Below are 26678 nucleotides of genomic sequence, written 5' to 3'. Positions count from 1 at the left end.
ACTGAAAGGACAACAAATTCAACCTTAGTCCCCTAGGGTTAAAACACATTTGTTTTCACTATATGAAATGATACTTTTTGTGTATTGTATATCTTTAAAAAAAATTAAAAATAATAACAATAAAAAATATGTCTATAAAACCCCAAGAGGGACAAGCGGTAGGAAATGGATGTATAGTATGTTGACCATATATACACATAAAGATAATAGCAAAAACTAGTCACAGATGAGAGGAAAACGTATTTTAGGACAAACTGAACTGAAGTCCAGTTGCGATCTATCTCAACATGAGACTCCAGTGACCGGAAATGAATGAGAATATCTGTCGGTTTAGTCAGGGATGTTTATTCAAGAGAGATTGCATGGATCATGCGGAAGTGGTAGGTGCGTCACGTGTACTAATTTCAGCCAATCAGAATACCTAAGCGTGGACAACATTTGAACTGCTATTTATGTAATGTAGAAAAAATAAAAATACTATATATATATATATATAGAGAGAGACAAGCGGTAGAAAATGGATGGATGTATGAATATATATATGTATTTTTTATTATTATTATTTTTTTTAAATATATAGTTTATCTCCCTCATTGAAAATCTTTGGTGTGGTCCGACTGGACGCGATAACCCGACCTCATTTTTTGGGGGAGTTTTAGCAAGTATATCGAACAGCATCGAGATAAAACTGGTATTGATTTCATGATATATAAGAACATGTTCTATTGCTGTATAACATATGTGTGTATAGTGACGTTGATCAAGTCTGTGATTTTGAAAGCGCCTTTTCTTTAACACATAAAGTCGTCCACCCCTAATGAGTGGACTATGCCGAGCACGTTTAGCCAATGACGTATTTGTTATGGTACCAACCCACCAAACAGTCCTGGGATGTACTTTGACACTCAGCAGCATGACATTAGTAACCCAGCAGCACATCCACTCTCTTCAACGTCGCTTCGTTCCACGCTTTTGACGACTGTCATGGAGTTGAACAATCTCTCCGTGGTGCTACATTCTAAGGGAGACCTCAGACTGGTACGCTCCCACATTAAAAATAAAAAATATTGTAATTTAGGTATGTATGTGAACTCAGGGGATCGATATATATTTGCTTTTGTCCCCAGGAAACGCGACCTGTCCCCAAGCCAGGGCCAAATGGTACGAATGACACTTTTTTTTCATTAACCAAATTCTGACCTTCAACATGTTTATTTGGAAATACATATTCACGGTCAACGTTTTAGTTGTTTTAGACCAGTGGTTCTTAACCTTGTTGGAGGTACTGAACCCCATTAGTTTCATATGCGCATTCACCGAACCTTTCTTTAGTGAAAAATAAAATGTATTTTTTCAAATTCAAGACAAAGTTATATGTTTTTGGTAACACTTTAGTATGGGGAACATATTCTAAGTAACAAAGACTTAATTTAGAGTTATTTGGTTAGGGTTAGAGGGTTATATATAATAAGGCCATGCCTATAACCCTAACCCCATAATAAAGTGTTACCATGTTTTTTTACAGGTGCACAAAATGAACATCACCTTGTTCAAAGAACAAAACCAACACAGTGTCTAAACTCACAACAAATTACACACCTGAAAATCAGTCTGACTTCTGCTGTTGCTGTATTCGTAATACGCCAATAGGGAGAAGTTTTTATTTACACGATGAGTCGGGTGTGTCTTGACCTCCGCCGAACCCCTGAGGCCGACTCACCGAACCCCTAGGGTTCGATCGAACCCAGGTTAAGAACCACTGTTTTAGACATACTTAATAATGTCAGTAATTAACGTTACATTTATACAAGTCAACATGTCCAAAAAGGAGTGCACTAGTAGGGAGAAGCAGCTCCTCGCACATTTCCATTTATTACTCAAAATTACTAGGAACTTAAATAATCAGTTCCAGGGTCAAACTGTTGCTTCTTGATTCTGTATATGGGTGTTTCTTGCCACATGCTTCAAATTGTGCAGCTTCATTACAGCACAGTGTTTAAAGTTTAAATTAGGTAATTTCAAACATACAAAAGGCCAAATAATTTAATAATATATAAATACAACAGTACTATGGCCATGAGGGGAGACCAAACCAATCAGAGCGTGCGGTTCAATATCATCACCACTGATTGGCTCAGCCTCAGGCAGCATTGCTGTATTGAATTAAAAGACTGTGAAGGTGAATAAAGGATGCAATTTAATTTGTAGAGGGCTTTCATAATGGTGAAAACCTTATTTAAAAGACCCTAAACATTTTTTTATTCTTTAGCTGTGAAATTATTTAACTTTGATGAAATTAATGTATCGTGGTCATGCCTGGATCCAATTAACAGCGATAAATGATAGGTTGATTGGCAACACTAAATTGGCCCTTGTGTGTGAATGTGAGTTTGAATGTTGTCTGTCTATATGTGTTGGCCCTGCAATGAGGTGGCGACTTGTCCAGGGTGTACCCCGCCTTCTGCCCGAATGCAGCTGAGATAGGCTCCAGCGACCCCGAACGGGACAAGCGGTAGGAAATGGATGGATGGAAATTAGGGATGACTGTATTTCTCTTTGAAGAAATAGCCACACAAAAACAAAGGAAAAGCAAAACAAAGTTAATCCAGTGATCCTAACTGGATTGTGGACATTTCCACAAATGGCGTCACGCTTTGTACAACATTTAATTCATATTTTTTCTGTAAAAGGTTTGGCTAAATTACTTCACATTTAGAGGTTGTATTTGCACAATACTGTATACTGTAACGATCCTAACAATGGCGGTTTTGTGGTTTGACTTCAGAGGTTTTGCTTCAGATGCACTCTGTTGGCATCTGCGGCTCAGATGTCCACTACTGGCAGCACGGCAGCATCGGAGACTATGTGCTCACAAAGCCGATGGTGTTGGGACACGAAGCAGCGGGTCGGGTGATAAAAGTCGGCTCGGCGGTCAAACACCTTCAAGTGGGTGAGTGAGCTGAAATACTCCTGCAAAATCTGTGTAAAGCCACACATCTCTATTTGTTATCCTCATTATTTTTCAGGCGACCGAGTTGCCATCGAGCCAGGTGTGCCCCGAGAGACGGATGAGTTTTTCAAAAACGGACGCTACAATTTGTCTCCCACCATCTTTTTCTGTGCCACCCCGCCCGATGATGGCAACCTGTGCAGATACTACACACACAATGCCAACTTCTGCTACAAGTAACCGCTAAAATGGCCTAACAATGCTCCTGTGGTCTAAATGCAACGCTATTACTTAAACTTTGCCACACATTCTCCTTTTTTTTCTCCTCTTCAGGTTGCCTGATAATGTGACATTTGAGGAGGGTGCTTTGATCGAACCGCTGTCTGTGGGCATCCACGCATGTCGCAGGGCCGGCATGACCCTCGGCAGCACCGTACTCGTCTGTGGCGCAGGTACAACAATCATCAAAACAAGTCACTCACTAGTTTTTCTGGCAATAGTCCATCCCGTAGGTAGGGTAATCATATTAAATAGTTTGACTGGATCATGCCAGCCCTTGTAAGGAATCCAGTTTGACATTTAGTGAGGGTTATTAAAAAATACCTGCTTAAAGGAAGTAGCTGTTTCTTTGGGCAGGCATTAGCCAAAACTCGCAAATAACTTGTTAACAGAAACAGTCTGACTCATCATACAATAAATGGCGCTATAACCATCACGCAGCAACTTAACACACACACACACACAGGGCTACTTTTTGAATTTTTTTGATTGAGTTTTGTTTATTTCGAACATGACAACACTTACAATATAATACATCATACATAATTTCATATAATTTCTCTTTACATGCCCGAAAAGGAGTAGGAAGAAGCAAAGCTTAATTAATCCTACCCATTTCCCACTGCAGAGCATTTACAAATACATATGCTCATTCACGGTCTTCTTTTTCTAACACAATTATTTCAGTGAATGATTAGTACAGCAGTTCACTCAATAGATAATTAAGTCGATCATGATTAACCTACTGAGATGAAGAATAATTAGTTTTCAATAAGGTTGAAGGTATTTTTCACAATTCTTCTTCGTTGTACTTTGGAAGCACTTTTAATTTGAACAGCCTCTTAAACTGGATCATAATAGTACATTGCTTAACTTCTTTGCTTAATCCATTCCATAATTTAATTCCACATACTGATATGCTAAAGGTCTTAAGTGTTGTATGTACATACAAATGTTTTAAGTTAGTTTTTTCTCTAAGATTATATTTCTCCTCTTTTGTAGAGAATAATTGTTGTACATTCTTGGGTAGCAGGCTTTAATTTGCTTTGTCCATAATTGTAGCTGTTTGCAAATTTACCTTATCGTGGAACTTTAATATTTTTGATTCAATAAAAAAAGGGTTTGAATGTTCTCTATATTCAACATTATGTATTATTCTCACGTATCTTTTTTGTAACATGGTTCGTGAATGAAGTGCACTACTACTAGTGCTTTTACCACTTTTGTCTGTGCTAATACAGTGTAGTAACATTGCCTTCTTCATTGGATTTGGTTGTTAGCTATGTGTCCAACTCCAACCTGAAAAAGTGGATTGCACTTTGTCAGGCCCCTACCTTCACACCTGTACAGTTTGGGTGTACAGGTGGTATAGCTCTTGAAGTCACTGAGGTAGGCAGCCCCTTGACCACAATAAGGTGGAAATCCTTCAGGGGGGAAACTAAAAAATAAAAGTAAAATAATGTATTCAACAACATTCATTTTAAAGGGGAACTGCACAACCGCTTTTTGTGTTGTTCTCACTAGTTCCAGGTCCTATATGGCTGTTAGTGTCCCAACTTGTTGGAATACATACTTACACTTCTTCTGTGCAGGTGAGATGTATGATTTATGATCTAGAATTTAGAAATTGGGGATTCAAAATTGGAAATTCAACTTCCTCGTCTCACAAGGAAAAGCATCTGATTGGCTAACCCACACCCTCTTTCATATACAAACCCCGTTTCCATATGAGTTGGAAAATTGTGTTAGATGTAAATATAAACGGAATACAATGATTTGCAAATCCTTTTCAACCCATATTCAATTGAATGCACTACAAAGACAAGATATTTGATGTTCAAACTCATAAACAATTTTTTTATTTTTTTTGCAAATAATAATTAACTTAGAATTTCATGGCTGCAACACGTGCCAAAGTAGTTGGGAAAGGGCATGTTCACCACTATGTTACATCACATTTTCAATAAATGATTGGGAACTGAGGAAACTAATTGTTGAAGCTTTGAAAGTGGAATTCTTTCCCATTCTTCTTTTATGTAGAGCTTTAGTCATTCAACAGTCCGGGGTCTCCGCTGTCGTATTTTACGCTTCATAATGCGACACACATTTTCGATGGGAGACAGGTCTGGACTGCAGGCGAGCCAGGAAAGTACCCGCACTCTTTTTTTACGAAGCCATGCTGTTGTAACACGTGCTGAATGTGGTTTGGCATTGTCTTGCTGAAATAATTATGGGCGTCCATGAAAAAGACGGCGCTCGATGGCAGCATATGTTGTTCCAAAACCTGTATGTACCTTTCAGCATTAATGGCGCCTTCACAGCTGTGTAAGTTACCCATGTTTTGGGCACTAATGCACCCCCATACCATCACATATGCTGGCTTTTGAACTTTGCGTCGATAACAGTCTGGATGGTTTGCTTCCCCTCGATGTCGAATATTTCCAAAAACAATTTGAAATGTGGACTCGTCAGACCACAGAACACTTTTCCACTTTGCATCAGTCCATCTTAGATGATCTCGGGCCCAGAGAAGCCGGCGACGTTTCTGGATGTTGTTGATAAATGGCTTTCGATTTGCATAGTAGAGCTTTAACTTGCATTTACAGATGTAGCGACGAACTGTATTTAGTGACAGTGGTTTTCTGAAGTGTTCCTGAGCCCATGTGGTGATATCCTTTAGAGATTGATGGCGGTTTTTGATACAGTGCCGTCTGAGGGATCGAAGGTCACGGTCATTCAATGTTGGTTTCCGACCATGCTGCTTACGTGGAGTGATTTCTCCAGATTCTCTGAACCTTTTGATGATATAATGGACCATAGATGTTGAAATCCCTACATTTCTTGCAATTGCACTTTGAGAAATGTTGTTCTTAAACTGTTTGACTATTTGCTCACGCAGTTGTGGACAAAGGGGTGTACCTCGCCCCATCCTTTCTTGTGAAAGACTGAGCATTTTTTGGGAAGGTATTTTTATACCCAATCATGGCACCCACCTGTTCCCAATTAGCCTGCACACATGTGGGATGTTCCAAATAAGTGTTTGATGAGCATTCCTCAACTTTATCAGTATTTATTCCCACCTTTCCCAACTTCTTTGTCACATGTTGCTGGCATCAAATTCTAAAGTTAATGATAAATTGCAAAAAAAAAAATGTTTATCAGATTGTGAACATCAAATATGTTGTCTTTGTAGCATATTCAACTGAATATGGGTTGAAAATGATTAGCAAATCATTGTATTCCGTTTATATTTACATCTAACACAATTTCCCAAATCATATGGAAATGGGGTTTGTATGTACGGTACACTATTAAAGAACTATAATAGGATACATTTCAAACTTGTCCCACCCATCTACAAGACAAAATTAAATCTGGTTGGATTTCATTTCTGACAACATTTTCGTATCATTTTTAGTCGTCGGGGCTGAGGGAAGGGGTCTGTGTTTCCGGGACTCATGAAGCCTGACACAGCCATGGGACAGAGATGAGAGAAGATATTAATTTACCGTGTCCCTTTTTCAGCGGATTTCTCCGCTACTGCCAATAATTTTGTCAACTTTTAATTTTGTGAGTATGTTAAAATGTACTTTCTCAACTATAAAAACGTTGATTTGAGGGGGCCGAGCTTGCCAGTACACATCCAGTATGTTTTTCTTTTTTTATGCAGTCTAACTTGTAAATAAACGTAAATAAAAGTCAACTATGTCAACACTGCAGCTGCACAAGCTATTACTACTGTAGCTGTTTAAAGTACATGATTAGAGTTAACTTAGTTATTTATTATCCTCCACTAGTAGTAGTAGTTGCCCTGTGTGTGTGTTTACCTACCTGGTACATGTTTATGTGTACTGTCTCATGGGATTCAAGATTGCCACTATGTAGGGTACGAGGTAGGCGCACATTTAGACTGTACTTTGAAACACCTGCACTAGGCTATGTGTGCCGTGAGTAACTTTTGCCCCAATTCCCCCTCCATCTCCTGGCCATTGCTAGTCCTGTGCATGCGTGCCCCCTCCCATTTGCATGTCCCATTATTTCTGTTCTGTTGTTTTACTGCAATTTATCCGACTTTGTGTAATAGTTCCTGTTTCATTCGGAACACTTGTAAATGTATATTATTTTCAAGGAAGCTGTCATTATTTACTTTTAAGAGGAGTGATTATATTATTTAAATTTCATTTTCATAAGCACACGGATGTAATCGCATGTGAGTGAATGTGCATTGGGCTTGATTTTTTTTATCATTTTATGTCTTATTTCTACTTAGAGTGTTAGTTCTAGTACTCTGCTACATGCATGTGTTTATGTGCATGGAATCATGCTGGGTCCCAGAACACCTCTGCCTTATTGTACTAAAAGAGGATGAGTGGGCCCTGCTTTGGCACGCATCAGTGCTCTCGCATGAGCTAAGCCGCTCTAAATATTGAATGTGCCGTGTTTTATGCTGCCGATTCTGATAACAATCATCCATGTTTGAGATTGGCCGATATGATAACATGTATTAACTGTATATTTTAAAAATATTGATGTGGTATGATATTACAAGTTTAACAATATCAACACAATATTTAGACTAGTTTTTTATTTCCTTGTATTACATACAATTGTTAGATCAAAACAAAGTCAATAGTACATAGTAACTAAACAAAAGCCAAAAATACTATCAATTACTTATTAAAATCCTTTGGTTTTTGCCGTCAAAGTCTTTTATTTCCAGAGAATTATTCCCTGAGTTTGTAAACATTAACAAAAACAAAAAAAAATAATTTTGAGAAAATAACAATATTGATTTAATCACTCCTGTATTAATCATATACTGATACTTCCAAAAACATGCACCAGGGGATAGGTTGATTGGCAACACACAAAAAATTGGCCGTAGTGTGTGATTGTGAGTGTGAATGTTGTCTGTCTATCTGTGTTGGCCCTGTGATGAGGTGGCGACTTGTCCAGGGTGTACCTCGCCTTCCGCCCGAATGCAGCTGAGATAAGCTCCAGCACCCCCCACGACCCCGAAAGGGACAAGCGGTAGAAAATGGATGGATGGATGATACAATTTATGGATCGATCCGGTCTCCACTTTACGTGTTGTGTACTGACTGTGACAATGCTGACACACCAACAGTTGTCATATTATCCTCTCTAGACTCGTTAATTTACTTGTTAATTTCCTGTTAATAGCTGCTTGCTTTCTGCTACTATGTGGTCCCATCTACACTTCCTTAAGTTTTCCTATTTACTTATTTCCTTGTGTTTTTTTAAAGCTAATTTAGCGGTTAGCTTAGTTATAAACATGTCTGCTCCTGGTTTGCCCTCGGTGTGTAACATCAGGGTTTCCCTCAGCTTGCCAATTACCTGTAGCGCTGGTGGCAGGGCTCGGAGCATGGTCAGTATGATGTCATCATTTAATTTGCATAACCGTTGAGGAAGCAAACATTTTCTACAAAGAAGGCTAAATTAATGTACATGCATTTTAAAAACAAATCTGTGTTGTTAGTAATGTGTATTAACATTTTATATAATATTGTTTTCTCTATTTTTATAACTAATATTATTGTACATTGTAACACAGGCTGTATACCAGGGCGGCCGCTGTTCTTTCAAGTAAAAGAAAGGTAATATTTAGCTAGTGTCGAAACATGAGTACAATCTCCAATCCCCAGCAGGTTTCGTTGGTAAACAGCCTCTGGCATGTTAGTACAATCCGGTTAAGGGAGGTCAGCAAGTCAGATCCATAACTTCAGTACAATGATTGGCTCTAAGAGCAGGGCGAGTCAGGCATGAGTGCAAAGCAGGGCTGTATGCGTGCCGTGGTTGGAGAAGCCACCGCCTTATACCCAAGCTGCCAGCCGCGAGAGCCAAAGTTTTGGGTGAAGCAGCCGTGCGGGCACCGCCTTGGTTTTATTACTGAGGCTCCAGACCAGGGATGTCAAACATTTAAAGAAAGTGAACAGTGTGTGATTTACTGCAATACTGTCAGTCTTTTAAGTTTATTTTTTTATTTTTTTTAATTGTTCAACCATTGCACAGCTTTTATTGTTCTATAAATACTCAGTTTGTATGGTTTGTTGATGTATGGAAATGACAAATGAGGTAGTTGATACATAAAATAGTTTTTATTTATGCTTTATTTTGTTTTTGGTTCAATCCTAGATGCGCTGTGACTCAAAGTTTAAATGCTTTGTAGATACACTGAGATTAAATCTAAATTCATTGTGTTTTTCCATGGTGTTTTTGAAACCGCACCAATTTTTCCTCAGAATTTTCAACTAACTTGAAGTGTTTTGTCAAGAGGATTAGTTGTGATATGTCCATTTTCAGAATGTGCTTGTTCTATTTTGGGCCAAAGTAAAACAAAGAAAACAATCTGAAATTGTCTTAGTTACAGTGACGTGCAGTCACTGGAGGCAGGTGAGGCGGGGCCTCACGTGCCATCATGGAAAGAAAAAAAAATTAAAAAGAAAAAAAGAAAATTAAATTGTTAAATGTATCCAGTGATTATACTATAAAGTTATTTTCCATTTAACTTCACCAGTTTTAGATTATTTTTATTCAAAATCGCCGAATTTTCACATTTGCCGTTCAAATACTGAGAAGAGACGGTGCGGTGAACAGCAGCCAGTTGAGGCACGTCACTGCGTTGTGCCTCACCATGGATTGCGGACTCGGCTAACTGCTGGCCTGCTGTGCAGTGAGACCGTATTGCTATATGAACTATATTATACATTTCCATCGTTTAGTTAGCTGAGGTATATAATGTACAGTGTATTTTGTCAACAACTGTATGTGTGTAGCGTATTTCTTGTGCTGAGCGATCATAAAACGGCTGCAAAAGACGCACTGGCTGAGGCGCGCAGTAATCCCGCCTCCTGCACCCCCGCCGTTGAATGCACCCCCTGACGGGAGTGTTATATCAACTAAAGCCCACACTTAAACTTTCCACGTGCAAGATTGAATCTATTTAAAAAAGTTATTTCATAAGAAGCCAAAAAGTGCAAAAACAATAATGTTCGTGTTGGAGGAGTTGTGACTGACTGCAGGGCCACAACATTAGGTACACCTGCAGACTGCAGGTGTACCTAATTCACAACTCCTCCAACACGAACATTATTGTTTTTGCACTTTTTGGCTTCTTATTAAATAACTTTTTTAACCTATTTTTATGGGCTTTCCTCTTTGTGATGTTAAGTTCCTGTTATGCGCTGTTATACAGTATATGCCTTGAGCTCTTATTTTGAAGGCGCTAAGAGCGGAAGTGATGACACGTTGGAGTGGAGCGAAGGTTTTTGAAATAAGGTAAATAAAGTGGTCCTCGTGTAAACTGGAGCCTCCGTGTTTGTTATTTTGTAGTTTCATACAGTATAGGCGACATTTATAAACCCTCGGTTACACTTTTTTAAATAGATTCAATCTTGCACGTGGAAAGTTTAAGTGAGGGCTTTAGTTGATATAACACTCCCGTCAGGGGGTGCATTAATCCAGCACAACAGCGGCGCATGGACTTCATTTATAAGTAAAGGTAAGACCATAATAATGTTTTTTTAATTAAATGTGCTTTTTTGTGTGCTACAGTTTGTATGTGTAAAGTTAAAGTTAAGTTAAAGTACCAATGATTGTCACACACACACTAGGTGTAATGAAATTTGTCCTCTGCATTTGACCCATCCCCTTGATCACCACCTGGGAGGTGAGGTGAGCAGTGGGCAGCAGCGGCGCCGCGCCCGGGAATAATTTTTGGTGATTTAACCCCCAATTCCAACCCTTGATGCTGAGTGCCAAGCAGGGAAGAATGCTGTTATGAGCTTTTAAACATAACCCGTTAACTGCTGCCAATCAAATGGTGAATAAGATACTCTTTAGGGTTCATATGTTTGTAAATCTGACTGTGATGAAGTCAGTGCCTCACCAGCCATGAACGTCACCGCACGTAACTGCTTAATTATATTTTAAGTTATTATGCCATGATTTTACCCGCCTACATAGGAATACATTTTTGGCCATGCGGCCCCTGAGCTAATATGAGTTTGACAACCCTGCTCCAGAGAATCGCGTGCGTCTTGCTAAAAGTAGAACGTTTTTCGGTGGCCAAATTTTTTGATGCGTCGCTAGTCAATAGTGTGTAAATAATGGGCTATATATCCATTCAAACAATGTATTACTGGAATTTGTTTCCATGTGAAATACCCTAATTTTTAAAGGTGTGGCGGATTTTACCTTGCCATGGCGATCAGTCACACGAAGGAAACCCTCAACATGTTTAATCTCGTGCTCCAGTGATAATGTTACATTATAATGATATTCTGATACAGTTTTCTATGCCATTAAGAAGGCAATTATTATTATCATATGGGAGTGGCTCCGCATTGTGTATGGGGACACACAATTAGCTACTGCTAGCCGCTTGCAGCTGGGGGACTAAAAATACATATAAATACAGTCCTTGTGATCAGCAGTAAAAGACATTTATCGGCAATGGCGATCACATACTGTTTCAACCGATGCTGATCAGTGGCTGATCGATTAGCACATCCCTACTAAAGAGAGAAAGCTTGTGCTCGTGTGCTAATTACGTTTTTTCTTATTCTACAGGACCAATTGGCTTAGTCTGTCTGCTTGTGGCCAAAGCAATGGGAGCTGCACAGGTTGTCATTACAGGTGAACACCATCATCCTTGTAACAAAAAAAAAAACGACACACAGACCAAGCTATTTTTTTCTCTCCAACCGCCACATTATCACACTCAGATCTGTTGCCCGAGCGTCTGGCCATGGCCAAGGAGTTGGGTGCCGACTTCCAGTTGGGGGTGAAGAGAGGGGATGGACCTCAGCAGTTGGCCAAGAGCGTCGAGAACATGCTGGGAGCTCAGCCGCACATCACCATTGAATGTAGTGGTGTTGAGAGCAGTATTCAAACTGCCATCTATGTAAGTACACCAAGTACTGCTTCTTGTGTAGATTACTACCGGAGTTTATGTCAACAACATGTCTAGATTGACCAACTCTTCAAGTTTCGGTCCACTCTGTTCCTATTACTTAAGCAGACATTTATGACACATATGGTCGACATAAAAGTGGTCGACATAAAATTTGTGGATCCATTGATGTGCGTTATAGTATTGTCAACGTCGTCATTATTGCTTGTGTGTTTTTTCAAAAGTAGATTAGTGGTTATGTCAAAATAGAAGTGAAGTTTATTTTTAAAGCTTCAGCACAGGACCAAAAGTCATTTGTTAACCGTCGTTTTTATCCCCGTTTCTGCTACGAAGTCCCTAACAACATTTCTGAGATTTTTAGCGACCAAAAGACAGATTTCTGAGTGTACAAAATCATTTCTTATCACCCATTCTCTTTATAGCTCTGTCAAAATGTCACAAGTAAATCCGCTATCAATGTCTGTATTTGGTTATATCTACAACACCTTATGTTGACAGTTAATCCAAGGGGCGTCGACTCAAACGAGTTCCACACTCAATTATTATTATTTACTCTGTTACCAATTTCACACTTCATCTATTTGATACTATAGTGTACACTCTTATTATCACACTAACTTCAACACCTTCGATGCAGGACTACATTCAAATTATTTTATAGTGATAAACCATCCATCACCATGATTAGGTAAGCCAGGGGTGTCAAAACTTGTCCTGCCGAGAGCCACCATTTCGACAATTTGTAATATTCTAAAACAATTCAAAGTAGGTAGGCTAACCCAGGATCTTCACTGGATGTGTAACGGCAGCGGAAAAGCGCCGTTCCGTGGCGGCGCTGTTATGCTGCCTTTACGCCGTCTGGCAATCCGCACGGCTGTTCTGTTGCTGCTGAACAGCAACCCCGCAGAACGTCTCAAGCTTTGCCGTCCATCTATACTCCCAGGTAGGCGTCTATGACGGCACTCAATTGGCTAGACTCATGGAAAAGACGTGGAAAAGATGACAATTTTGCCTTGCACAACGACAACTTAATTTTTTTAGTATACGCAACAACACAACAGTAACATCGTCCCTGGCGAGCGTTGTACACACACACACACACACACACACACACACACATCTCATTCCACTCTTGCTAACCACTCCCCTGCTTCCCTGGGTTCCATATCAGCTGGTATTTGACATAGGCCCCTATATGGCTGCCAGGTATATGACTCTTAAATTTTAGACCTCTGGAATCAATGTGTGAACGAGGTGAATTTACGTCTGTGAACCTTTGACAAGTGTAGAATATGATCCCCCTTGAAAACGGAGTATTTTAAAATAAAATCATTTTGTGTTTGTGCATGACTTCCTGTCCAGCACAAGCAGATTTTAGCTAAATTGATCTGCCATGTTGCGGACTACCGGCAAAAATAGCAGCTCTGCGTATATTTAGCACAGAGATGCGGAATGGCATCGCTCCGCAGGGGGTGGAAACACATTGATTTGTGCATTCAGTGGAAATCCGGGGTAAGAAGTTATACAGTATATATTGTAAATAAATACTGCCTGGGGTATGTCAGCTTTGTGTTGTAAGTGCGGTGCATAAAGTTTATCATTATCATTATCAACATTTCACCTTTTTTTGTAATGCCCTTCAGCTCTTTTTGGATTTGTGTTTTATTTTAAGAATGTGCCATAGGCTAATAAACAAGCTGCAGGCTGCCAAGTAAACTGCTTTTCTGTGCGGTAACAGGCGACACGCTCAGGAGGCGTGGTGGTGCTGGTAGGCCTTGGATCCGAAATGACTAATGTTCCTCTTGTCAACGCGGCCACCAGAGAAGTTGATATCAGAGGCGTCTTCCGCTACTGCAACACGTAGGTTAACTTTTCTCTGCCTAAACAGATTATGTCGTGAAGTTGCTTGTGTAAATTCTCAATTTTTTTTACCGCCTCCAATAATCCCACAATACTGATAAGCAAAGAGTGTGTGTCCAATAAACCATCAAATGCCTTGCTTACTGTGTTGTAGCTGGCCTATGGCAATCGCCATGTTGGCGTCAGGAAAGGTGAACGTGAAGCCTCTGGTCACTCACCGCTTCCCCCTGGAGCAGGCGGCCCAGGCTTTTGAGACCACACGTCTGAGCCTGGGGATAAAGGTCATGTTGAAGTGCGACCAGAATGACCAGAACCCTTAAAGTAACCAACACACTGCAGTGAAACTGTGGGGGACAGTTGTGTCACATTTAGTTTTTATCCTTAATTGAAGAAAAAACACTGAAATTCTCGAGTTAATGGGGGATTTTATGTGACCAATAATTACCTTGAATGTAGTAATTTTATATCAGGAAAAAAATACTGAGATTGACTTTTTTTTTTTAATTTTGTCTTGAAACACTGATTTTACACTTTTTAAAATATGTTACTTAGTATGGTATGACGCCACATGCATTGCTTAGTTGTTACCAGAAGAGGGAACCAGAGCATCAAATTACAATCTACACAGACTCTCAAGACTCTTTCCAACTATTTTACTGAAAAAAACAAACAATTCAGTGAACCATTTACATTTTTATCATTTTGTAAAAAAAAAGTTAAAGCAGTTCAATGTGTTCAAAAGATGGATGGATGGAACACCCCCGCCATAGACTTTGTGAAGATGACAAAATGATAGCAACCTGCAGCAATAAACCATATAAACACCCCCTCCTCCAAATAATACCATCAACATTATTCTATTACACATTTTTTGCCTTGATTGCTGGGTGGGGTAATTGATTGGAATATTATTCATATTGTATTTGGACTGTGTGAAGTAGAATACAGCATGAAATGTACCTAAAATGTATACATGAAATATTCTTAATTACTTTCATTCCAATGCAATTCAGGTTTGTATGTTAAAGAGCAGAATAGACTACTGTAGTGGCATATTTCAAAATGGTTTATTCTTGTAAGCATTAATGGAGCCTTTATGATGTCATGAGCACAATGGCCCCTTAACAACAAACACACGTTTTCCTGCAACCTTGACATGGTAACAATGTATTCAAACCTTTTTTGTGTGTAGTATTTAAGTAATGTTTATCTTCTATATACATCATAAACCCCACCCATGTATCCCATCAACTATGAATTTTTAGAAGCAAAATAATATCATCTTAATGAAATAATTGTTGGTAGTTTTAAGAATAGTTTGATTACTCATGTGTGAAGCTTCGGAGAATCCATGTCAGAGGTAACCATATAGTTGTTGTTTGTTTTTTGTGATATTCTCAGGTTTTGCTGAATTTTTAGTTTGCCACTGATACATTATACAAGTTTACACAAATGGGAGGGCTGACATTGATTTTAATCACGATTAATTGCATTATTTTCATGTTTAACTCAGTTCCATCGTGTGAATATTTATGTTCTACATACCTCAAAGAGATATTTTCCCACATTCCAATAATGCAGGAGCAGATAACTGTGTGGGGTTATTGGAATAAATTATCCAGGCAAACACATTCTAGAATATTCTATACAATAATTTAAAAAGCAGGTTGCTGCATTAACCTTTATGCCACCATCATATTTACTACATCTTTTTTTGTCCTGTCCAGCCACTCAGGCAAATATTGTTGACATAGATGCCTTTCTGTTTTGTGTGGGATACTTCTCTTGTTGCTTTATTTGTATTTGACTTCATTAAACGGATTTGTATTAATGTTTGGCACAGCCGGAAGGGAGCAGAAGGGGAAAGAAAGATGGAAAAAAGGATGACTTGCGGGGGGCAAAGAGGGATAAGACAGAGAGACAACAACAACAACAGAACAACCTCAGCGAATATGATATGTAAAAATATGATACAAAAAGTAATGGCATCGAAGCAGTTTGTGAAGTAAATATTAATAACACAAAAATTACAATTACCTCTATTATCAACAATACAGTTGTTTCAAATCCAACAATACATATACTGTATGTAATGATAACTTGATTTACAAAAGAAAGCAAGATACATGGAGGGGAAGAAAGAGAAGCGAACTATATTAACCTTGTAGATTGTTAGTCACAATAAGTTAAGCTTTATCAGTTTGCCGTGTGTTAACCCAGTGTACCCTAGGGGAACAACGTTAATATATGTTTAATGAAACGTGATTATATGCATGAGTGTATGTATGCATATGTGCTTGTATATGTACAGTATGTGTATATGTATGTTTGTACAGTGGATGTGCGTGTTGATGTATGTACTGTATTTGTGTATGTGTGTAGGAGTGTATGTATCAATGTGGGTAAGTACCTATGTATGTATGAATGATTGTACATATGTATGTAATATATATGTATGAATAATTGTGTGTATGTGAGTACAGTTGTGCTCATAAGTTTACATACCCTGGGAGAATTTATGATTTCTTGGCCATTCTTCAGAGAATATGAATGATAGCACAAAAACCTTTCTTCCACTCATGCTTAATGGTTGTGTGAAGCTATTTATTGGCAAACAACTGTGTTTACGCTTTTGACAAATGAAAGTACCCAAATGACCCTAATCAAAAGTTCACATACCCCAGTGACTTTGATCTGATAACATGCACAAAAGGTTGACACAAACCGGTTTGAATGGCTAATCAAGGTTCCAATCCTCACCTGTGACCTGTTTGTTTGTAATTAATGTGTGTGTATAAAAGGTCAGTGAGTTTCTGGGCTTCTGACAGACCATTGCATCTTTCATCCAGTGCTGCACAGATGTTTCTGGATTCTGAGTCATGGGCAAGGCAACATAATTGTCAAAGGATCTGCGAGAAAAGGTAATTGAACTGCATAAAACAGGAAAGGGGTATAAAGAGATATCCAAGGAATTGAGAATGCCAATCAGCAGTGTTCAAACGCTGATTAAGAAGTGGAAAATGAGGGATTCAGGTAGACCAGCCAAGATTTCAGCCACAACTGCCAGGTAAATTGTTTGAGATGCAAAAAAAAATCCACAAATAACTTCAGTGTCTGTTTCAAGATGCACAATAAGGAGGCACTTGAAGAAAAATGGGCTGCATGGTCGAGTGGCCAAAAAGTTCAATTTTGGTCTCATCACTCCAAATTACTTTGTTCCAGAAGTTTTGAGGCTTGTCTCTGTGCTGTTTGGCGTAATGTAAGCGGGATACTTTGTGACATTTGCGCAGAAATGGCTGTCTTCTGGCGACTCCACCATGCAGCCCAATTTTCTTCAAGGGCCTCCTTATTGTGCATCTTGAAACAGCCACACCACAATTTTTCAGAGAGTCCTGTATTTCATGCTTCAGTATGGTGGAGACCAGCAATGCTACATTCAAACACTGATTTATTTTTTTAATTCGATGAACATCATCTGCTTCTTCTTCTCAGCACTGCCTTTCAGACTCACCTTCTTCGTTCCAATGGTTGGAAGAAAGTTATTGATCTTTAGCTGTAAGCTGTTGCAAGCGAGTAAGAGCGGTTGTTTAGGAGTGGATCTGACGGGGGTCATATTAACAATCACTACGCTAACTAGCAGTGGGAAGGCTCTTAACTCAAATTCATGCTCGCAACTTAAAGCTGAGAGACGGCTTGTATCTCAAAATATTTGTACTTCAAGCACAACTCTATTTTAGATTGATTTTGTCATTTCGTTTTTAATCAAAAATAGTGATATGTTTAATCAAAAAATAGTGCTATGTTTACTATGTTCTACCAGAATCAGCTGCTTTGCAAATCCATGCAAATGAGCTGTCTGCTGTTGTGCCGTGTTTTTGCTCAAGCACCTCTTCAAAGACATTTGTCCTTTTCATGTTGGCACACACGTAAGGCTAATGTGCTAATGTTTAGCCAGCAAGTGGCCCGCTCACTCTGCAAATTGTATAAAAAGGCGATGCAAAAACCTGGGAAAGAGCGCCAACTCTTGAGGGTTTCCATGTAAGAGCAAAAACAGATCATCATCATCACAGTGACTAAACACAGGGCACCATTGAAGATAAAACTCACTGCTTCATTTCTAAACTCCATTGTTTGTAAGATTGATTATTTTTTGCACATTTTCATTCAAAGCAGCGCTAAGTAACTTTTCAACCTTCATAAAATATTTTGTATGACTTTTGGGATGATACGTGGACTTACAACTAGTTGAATGACACCTCTGCCATTGCCTGAGGGGTGTGTATCGCTTTCACTGGCACTTAGCAACTTTGAGGAGGGTGGCAGGAACCAAAAAAAACACATATGTGCTGACTCGATTCACGGCAAAGGTCACTCCCCCCTTTCTACATTGGTTAAAAAAGACAGAAGTCGATGTGAACGCCTACGTGCCACCAGAAAACTAAGGAAAGAAGAAGAAAAACGCATGCGTGCAATTACTGCTATCATGGCCGACTCTTCAAAACAACCAAAGAAACGAAAAGTTTTCTTTGAGGAGACAAAAAAAGAAAAAGGGAGGTTACCCGGACAGTCAAGATCAACATTGGCCCGGCTTTCATTCGCTGGCATGATCTCAAAGATGAGGAGGGATTTTCGGCCTATGCTGCCTTGACTCTGTTCCTGCTTAACTAGTACTGTATTTTCCAGAATATAAGGCGCACTTAAAATCCTTTCTTTTCCTCAAAACTTGACAGTGCGCCTTATAACCCGGTGTGCCTAACGTAAGGAATATGTTTGGTTGAGCTTACCCACCTCGAAGCAATTTTATTTGGTGCATGGTGTAATGATAAGTGTGACCAGTAGATGGCAGTCAAACATAAGAGTATTACTATGGTGCGTGTATAAGGTAAGACATATTATCTGGCATTTTGTTTTGCAATATTATGCAAAAGCAACTTTTCTTACCTTCTGGTACCTGCTGATCTGTATTTGGGATCTGCACAAATCCTATAAACTTGTGCGCGTCCGCCTTTGTAGTTCGTGCCGACAACGTAGTCGATAAGCTTCTTCTTTTTCTCTATCTTCTTGTTATGTGACATTCATCCTCCGCTGTTGCCATTTCTAATATAAAGTAGTGTAAAGTTCTTACTTATATCTGTCAGTAAACTCGCTATGAAAGCACTAAAACATACTGGTGTAGTGAGTTTACATTATTCACCCAAGGAACTGTAGTTATTCGAGAGTTCCGGTCGGACGGTTTTTCACGGGACACATTTCCGGTGTTGTTGTTTCCGGACGAGGAGATGCTGCTCCGTTATTAATTGAAGTAAAGTCTGAATGTCATTAAAACAGTTAGCTCCATCTTTTGACACTTCTTCCACTCCCGTCCTTGCACGCTACACCGCTACAACAAAGATGACGGGGAGAAGACGCTGCTGGAGGTGAGCCACGTAAATAAGACCGCCCACGAAACGGCGCATCCGGAAGAGACTGTCAGAAAGCGGCTTGAAGATGATCTGTAAAACATAATCAATGCAACATTTTGACCAAAGAACCACCATCACATGTTGTGTAGACCACAAGGAAGTGTTTTACATTTAGAAAAAAAAAAAATAAGAACATGACTCCTTTAATGCACCTTATATATGAAAAAAAATATCAAAAATAGACCATTTATTTGGCAGTGCGCCTTTTTAATATCAGGTGCGCCCTGTGGTCCGGAAAATACGGTAAGTGACTTTCAATGCTCAAATCAAAATGCTAATGCTAATGTTGCGTGTGATCGTTCCACATTACTTCCTTCAAATAAACTCTCCCGCCGGTCTCTCTTTACTTCGGACCTGCATCCACCCCGATACATTCTTGGTAGTAGCGGAATCCAAGATAATTTATTGATAGTGTCTGCTATTTAACATCAGCATAGCCATTAGAGATGTAATATTTGTGACAATATTACAGCGGACTTCATGTCAGTATGTCTAGCGCTAGTCTGTGTCCTGGGCATGACGTTAAAGTACATCCGGCAGTGGAGGCTCCTCTATGGGGGTCTTGGGGCACTAGGAGGTTAACCCCTTTACTACTGTTACCCCAGGTGGCCCTTGGCAAAGGCCTAGTACCTGACTGACCCCTAGCCAGGGATACGGTGAAGACCTCAACGGTGGAGCAGGCGGAAGACGGTAGATTTAAGAACTACCACAACGGCTGCGATGCGGAAGAAGGCTGCAGCAGAAAAGGGTCCCCAGTCGTCTGGGACTTCATGCCACTGGGACTCTGACCCGATTCTGTCAAGGATCGTGTGGTGACTGTCTGTGCACCAGTCTCCCCACGTAAAACAAAGTCACACACAGGCATCCCCCATAAAGGGATACACCCCTACCAGGAGGATCGTCATGCTCGTTCGAGTGACCGCCGCTGAAGATGAGCGCAAATGTGGTCTTCTTCTGGCAAAACACTCCCACTTTTGTCCACTGGCACCGCCAAAATCAACCAAAACTGAAAAGTTCTCAAGTCGGAGCTTCAAAGGGATAAAGTTCTAAACGGTTTTGGGAAAAGTCTTACTTTTTTTTTTTTAAGTTTATGAAGATTAGGGAAACAAATACATTTGCACCTTGGTTTTGGGACGCCTCACTTAATACTGTCTTCTATCTGAGTTTGTTATTTTATAAACCGCCATTTTATTGTTTTTGTTAGTTGTCATGTTTCCTCCCATGTTAAAGTTAAAGTACCACTGATAGTCACACACACACTAGGTGTGGTGAAATTACCCTCTGCATTTGACCCATCCCCTTTTTCCACCCCCTGGGAGGTGAAGAGCAGTGAGCAGCAGCGGTGGCCACGCTCGGAAATCATTTTTGGTGATTTAACCCCCAATTCCAACCCTTGATGCTGAGTGCCAAGCAGGGAGGTAATGGGTCCCATTTTTATAGTCTTTGGTATGACTCGGCCCGGGGTTTGAACTCACAACCTACCCATATGTCAGGTTTTGTCAAATTAAATTAGCTCTTAGCTAAATCTGGTGCGTCTAGCAATTGTGCATTCCACTTCGATTTTTCCGAAATTTCAACAAGATTTTCCAACTCCAAAAGTAGGAAAAGTCCTCACTATCAATCAATCAATCAATCAATCTTTATTTATATAGCCCTAAATCACAAGTGTCTCAAAGGGCTGCACAAGCCACAACGACATCCTCGGTACAAAGCCCACATAAGGGCAAGGAAAAACTCACCCCAGTGGGACGTCGATGTGAATGACTATGAGAAACCTTGGAGAGGACCGCATATGTGGGTAACCCCCCCCCCTCTAGGGGAGACCGAAAGCAATGGATGTCGAGTGGGTCTGACATAATATTGTGAGAGTCCAGTCCATAGTGGATCCAACATAATAGTAAGAGTCCAGTCCATAGTGGGGCCAGCAGGACACCATCCCGAGCGGAGACGGGTCAGCAGCGCAGAGATGTTCCCAGCCGATACACAGGCGAGCGGTCCACCCCGGGTCCCGACTCTGGACAGCCAGCACTTCATCCATGGCCACCGGACCTGTGCCCCCCCCCCCCTCAAGGAAAAGGGGAGCAGAGGAGAAAAGAAAAGAAACGGCAGATCAACTGGTCTAACAGGGGGGCTATTTAAAGGCTAGAGTATACAAATGAGTTTTAAGATGGGACTTAAATGCTTCTACTGAGGTAGCATCTCTAATTGTTACCGGGAGGGCATTCCAGAGTACTGGAGCCCGAATAGAAAACGCTCTATAGGCTCTGGGAATCACTAATAAGCCGGAGTTCTTTGAACGCAGATTTCTTGCCGGGACATATGGTACAATGCAATCGACAAGATAGGACGGAGCTAGACCGTGTAGTATTTTATACGTAAGTAGTAAAACCTTAAAGTCACATCTTAAGTGCACAGGAAGCCAGTGCAGGTGAGCCAGTATAGGCGTAATATGATCAAACTTTCTTGTTCTTGTCAAAAGTCTAGCAGCCGCATTTTGTACCAACTGTAATTTTTTAATGCTAGACATAGGGAGACCCGAAAATAATATGTTACAGTAGTCGAGACGAGACGTAACGAACGCATGAATAATGATCTCAGCGTCGCTAGTGGATAAAATAGAACGGATTTTAGCGATATTACGGAGATGAAAGAAGGCCGTTTTAGTAACACTCTTAATGTGTGATTCAAACGAGAGAGTTGGGTCGAAGATAATACCCAGATTCTTTACTGATTCGCCTTGTGTAATTGTTTGGTTGTCAAATGTTAAGGTGGTATTATTAAATAAATGTCGGTGTTTAGCAGGACCGATAATCAGCATTTCCGTTTTCTTGGCGTTGAGTTGCAAGAAGTTAGCGGACATCCATTGTTTAATTTCATTAAGACACGCCTCCAGCTGACTACAATCCGGCGTGTTGGTCAGCTTTAGGGGCATGTAGAGTTGGGTGTCATCAGCATAACAATGAAAGCTAACACCGTATTTGCGTATGATGTCACCTAGCGGCAGCATGTAAATACTAAAGAGTGCAGGGCCAAGAACCGAACCCTGGGGGACTCCGCACGTTACCTTAACATAGTCCGAGATCACATTGTTATGGGAGACGCATTGCATCCTGTCAGTAAGATAAGAGTTAAACCACGACAAAGCTAAGTCTGACATACCAATACGTGTTTTGATACGCTCTAATAAAATATTATGATCGACGGTATCGAAAGCAGCGCTAAGATCAAGAAGCAGCAACATAGATGACGCATCAGAATCCATCGTTAGCAGTAGATCATTAGTCATTTTTGCGAGGGCTGTCTCCGTAGAGTGATTTGCCCTGAAACCGGATTGAAAAGGTTCACAGAGATTGTTAGACACTAAGTGTTCATTTAGCTGCTGTGCGACAATTTTTTCGAGGATTTTCGAAATAAAGGGAAGGTGGGACTCCGGTCGGTAGTTTACCATGAGGTCAGGATCGAGGTTAGGTCTTTTGAGCAGAGGATGAATAACCGCTTTTTTGAATGCTAGTGGAACAGTGCCAGAGGAAAGTGATAAGTTTATAATATTTAGCACTGATGGACCTAATAATACAAAAAGCTCCTTGATAAGTTTCCCAGGAAGTGGGTCAAGTAAACATGTTGTTTGTTTTATCCCACTTACACGCTGTAATAGTTCCTCTAATGTTATTTCATCAAAAAGAGAGAGACTATTTTGTATTGCAGTATCCGTCGTAGATACAGTTGTATCTGTGTTCATAGAACCCAGTTGTAGCTGGGATGCGTTGTCTTGTGGGTGGAGCTATTGGGAGGAGTATAAATAAAGTTGATTTGTTTTGATTTGATTTGTTGGGTTAGCGATGCTACTGTACTAAACAAAAATTATCCTTGAGTTGGCTTCAAAGATGGCTGCTCTGAGTGTAAACAATAATATCCGTTATTAGCACTGCTGACTATTTTTAAGTCGCACTAAATCAGCCATATACAATATGTTGTTGGACATATGGAACCAGTGCCAAACTCAAGGCCTGAGGGCCACATAATTTTATATGGCCCACGAACGCCTGGAAATAATATTTTAAAAAAAACTAAGAAGCCGTTTTTTTTCCATAAAAAATCAGTACCACTGTACCGTAATATGTTGTAAAAAACACTCTATATATTACAGTAACATTTTGTTGACTGAGTTTTACGGTAAAATCTACAGCTTTTGTTTACAGTGCATGTAAAAATGTATACAATAGTCAGATGCACACGTAAATTCATACATTGTTTGCTGTTACAAGCGGCCATAACTGCGATGTGTCCCTCAATGAACGCAAGTTCGACACGCCTGGTATACGAGAATGTTACTCTCCTGAAAATAATATTTTGGACTGTTTTTTAAATGTCATACATTCCTAGCAATCGCGTCTGTGTATCCTATGATAAAAAATAAAAAGTATGATTAGGATTTTGACAAATTCGATTTTCGTACACCGTTTTTGTCGGGTGAAACATTGTGCGTAACAAAACAGCACGGATTTCAGATTTCATTCATTCACAACTCCTTCAACACGAACATTGTTTTTGCACTTTTGGCTTCTTATTAAATAACTTTTTTAAATAGATTACATCTTGCACGTGGAAACTTTAAGTGTGGGCTTTAGTTGGTATAACACTTCCGTCAGGGGGTGCATTATCCGGCACAACACCTGTTATATCAGTGCAACAGAGTCCAACTCCTTAATAAACTCTCCGTCAGAAAACGCCTTACTTTTTCTGGCGATTTTATGAGAAATGACGAAACTTGTCCTGACAGCTGCATCTCTGGGGGGGTGAAATTTGGCAAAAAGTCCTTGTTGGGTTTGCAGTTTTACCATCAACGCATCAGCCTCCCTTGCGCGCGCTTCATCAGACACATTCCGGTATTTTTCCTCATGCTTCGTCATGTAGTGGCGATTCAAATGATATTCTTTAAACACAGCAAGCTGTGTACCACACATTAAGCACACAGCTTTACCTTTCATTTCTCTAAAGAAATACTTGGCAATCCATGTTTTGTTGGAAACACGCCATTCGTCATCAACTTTTCTCTTTTTAGCGTCTCATCACTTGTCGCTGTGCACCTTCACTCACAGGTTACACCCGGACATACGCCCATAAATAACACTTTTCAAAATAAAAGCAGCGCAGTTGTATTGCGCACACGACATAAATGTTTTTTAAACTTTTATTTTGTAATTTGTGATTGCCGCTGTTCACAATCACTCACGCGCATACGTCCACACGGAAGTAATACAAATGACGCTTTTCAAAACAAAAGCAGCACCGTTGTATTGCACGCTCGACATAGATACTTTTTTAAATGTATTTTGTAATTTATGATTGGTCTCACGCGGGCCGGACAGGGATGCACAAAGGGCCGGATGTGGCCCGCGGGCCGCAGAATGCCCAGGTTTGCTCTAATGCGTTAAATAAAGTACATTTTCTTCCATTCCTTTTTACTAGCTGACCCTTTTGCCAGAGTTGAATTTCATTTCATTCATTTTTATTATTAATTGTATTTGCAGGTCAAATGTGATGACTTTTTCTGACCATTTTGAATCACTTACAGCAGGGGTGTCCAAAGTACGGCCCGAGGGCCGGATCAGGCCCGCGAACAGGTTTTATCCGGCCCGTTGGATGAGTTTGCTAAGTATAAAAATGTACCTGAAATTTTTGAATGAAAGAAACTGCTGTTCTAAATGTGTCCACTAGATGTCACAATAGCAATTATTTGTATCTTTGCAGATGATGCTACATATGTACAAAATACACCACATGTTAGGACATCAGTCAAGGAAAATGATCAAACTACATAAATAACATCCTGTAATTTTGATTTGTTTTTATCTTGATATATTGAAAATGAACACCAATGAGTTGACTGATGAACATTATCACATCATTTATTCAGAAAGTATAAATAACGACAAATAAAGGTAGAATACTATTAACCGCAACATGTAAGTGTAAAAAACAACAACATTATGATTTGTACATTTTCAGTATGTGCTTGTTCTATTTTTAAACAAAACAATCTGAAGTTGTCTTTATTTTTAAGTTATCGTGCTGTGATTTTACCAGTCCGGCCCACTTGGGAGTAGATTTTTCTCCATGTGGCCCCCGATCTAAAATGAGTTTGACACCCCTGACTTACAGTATCAGTGTCAATACAGCTGTTGAGTGTGCCACACGATCACCGGGGCCTCATTTACCCATCACTAGGATTTACACTTATTTTCTATGAGACAAATTGCTTCGGTTTGGCTTTCTCCTGAGCGTATTACTAACCAATGCACCAAAGTATTCATCTACTCAATACTTTTCTATGCCAAAATTTGAGGGTTACGCTTTCACTGCCTTGCATGAAACGTGTCATTTCTTCCAGTGTGATCCAGTCCAACACAATCAGCCAAGTTCAGCTCCAATTTTATTACCTTGCCAGGATGACATGATACTACATTACGAGGCATGCACACAGGTCATGTTACCGCCATTAAATGGAATACAGTGCATCATTAAAAGCCTTTACTCTGTGTGCTAAGGCTTTTTTTTTTTTTCCGGTCACAGTGTGAGTCTTCGTTCCGTTCTTCCCTCCCAGGACTCCAAAGCTAAACGCACAAGTGGGAGGATGTTTGCAGTGACTAAACCATCGTGAGTCACTCTTTTTCTCTTGACATGATTAGTACGATACTTAACACGTTTTTTTTTTCCTTCTCGTTATGTACAGACATTCAAATACTTGGCATGGCAATAGGACGGCTCACACGACACGGTTACATTCACTTCAGTCCGGAACGGCAATGATCAACACACACAGCAAAAAGCAGACGGACACACATTTTTGTCCATACAGGTAACTGATATCAAAAAGCATAATTGACGCATCTTACTCGTTATGTCATTTAAATCTGTACAAGATATTTAGAAAAGTCCTCGGCCTTTTAGTGTGTATTGCCATTTAAATAAAGTCAACCAAACATACAATAATATGGCATTTCTCCCTAGAGCCCCTGCTGCACACACCAGTTTCATTAACATTTACACTATATAGCCAAAAGTATTTGGCCACCTGCCTTGACTCACATATGAACTTGAAATGCCATCCCATTCCTAACCCATAGGGTTCAATATGATTTAGGTCCACCTTTTGCAGCCAATACAGCTTCAACTTTTCTGGGAAGGCTGT

General features: G+C 39.9%; 1 protein-coding gene and 1 long non-coding RNA gene across 3 annotated transcripts; both read left to right on the top strand.

The window, feature by feature from the left end:
- Nucleotides 1-842: 842 nt before the first annotated feature.
- On the top strand, nucleotides 843-14851 carry LOC133616120 (sorbitol dehydrogenase-like). Its single transcript, XM_061975236.2, has 9 exons — nucleotides 843-1038; nucleotides 1128-1161; nucleotides 2786-2950; nucleotides 3027-3186; nucleotides 3284-3402; nucleotides 11822-11887; nucleotides 11977-12155; nucleotides 13903-14024; nucleotides 14179-14851. Exons 1-9 carry the CDS (start codon nucleotides 892-894, stop codon nucleotides 14342-14344), a joined length of 1158 nt encoding a protein of 385 aa, XP_061831220.1. The 5' UTR covers nucleotides 843-891; the 3' UTR covers nucleotides 14345-14851.
- A 5730-nt stretch (nucleotides 14852-20581) lies between these two features.
- Nucleotides 20582-26348, top strand: LOC133616122 (uncharacterized). 2 transcript variants are annotated; one of them, XR_009816817.1, is made up of 4 exons: nucleotides 20582-20904; nucleotides 25878-25970; nucleotides 26060-26143; nucleotides 26220-26348. It is a non-coding gene; the product is annotated as an uncharacterized lncRNA (long non-coding RNA). The 2 variants fall into 2 exon arrangements; XR_009816816.1 differs by lacking the exon at nucleotides 20582-20904 and having other exon boundaries at nucleotides 25476-25970.
- The last annotated feature ends 330 nt before the right edge of the window (nucleotides 26349-26678 follow it).

Source organism: Nerophis lumbriciformis, linkage group LG15 (assembly GCF_033978685.3).
Source record: "Nerophis lumbriciformis linkage group LG15, RoL_Nlum_v2.1, whole genome shotgun sequence".
NCBI lineage: Eukaryota > Metazoa > Chordata > Actinopteri > Syngnathiformes > Syngnathidae > Nerophis > Nerophis lumbriciformis.
Note: the sequence above shows the minus strand (reverse complement) of the source record. Positions and strands in the feature narration are given on the sequence as shown.

What these genes read in the sequence shown, in the direction of transcription:
- LOC133616120 (XM_061975236.2), top strand. Translation starts at nt 892, where the DNA reads ATGTACTTTGACACTCAGCAGCATGACATTAGTAACCCAGCAGCACAT. An exon ending in GGTCAAACACCTTCAAGTGG is followed by an intron (nt 2,951 to 3,026) that starts GTGAGTGAGCTG and finishes ATTATTTTTCAG; the next exon opens with GCGACCGAGTTGCCATCGAG. An exon ending in GTCTTCCGCTACTGCAACAC is followed by an intron (nt 14,025 to 14,178) that starts GTAGGTTAACTT and finishes ACTGTGTTGTAG; the next exon opens with CTGGCCTATGGCAATCGCCA.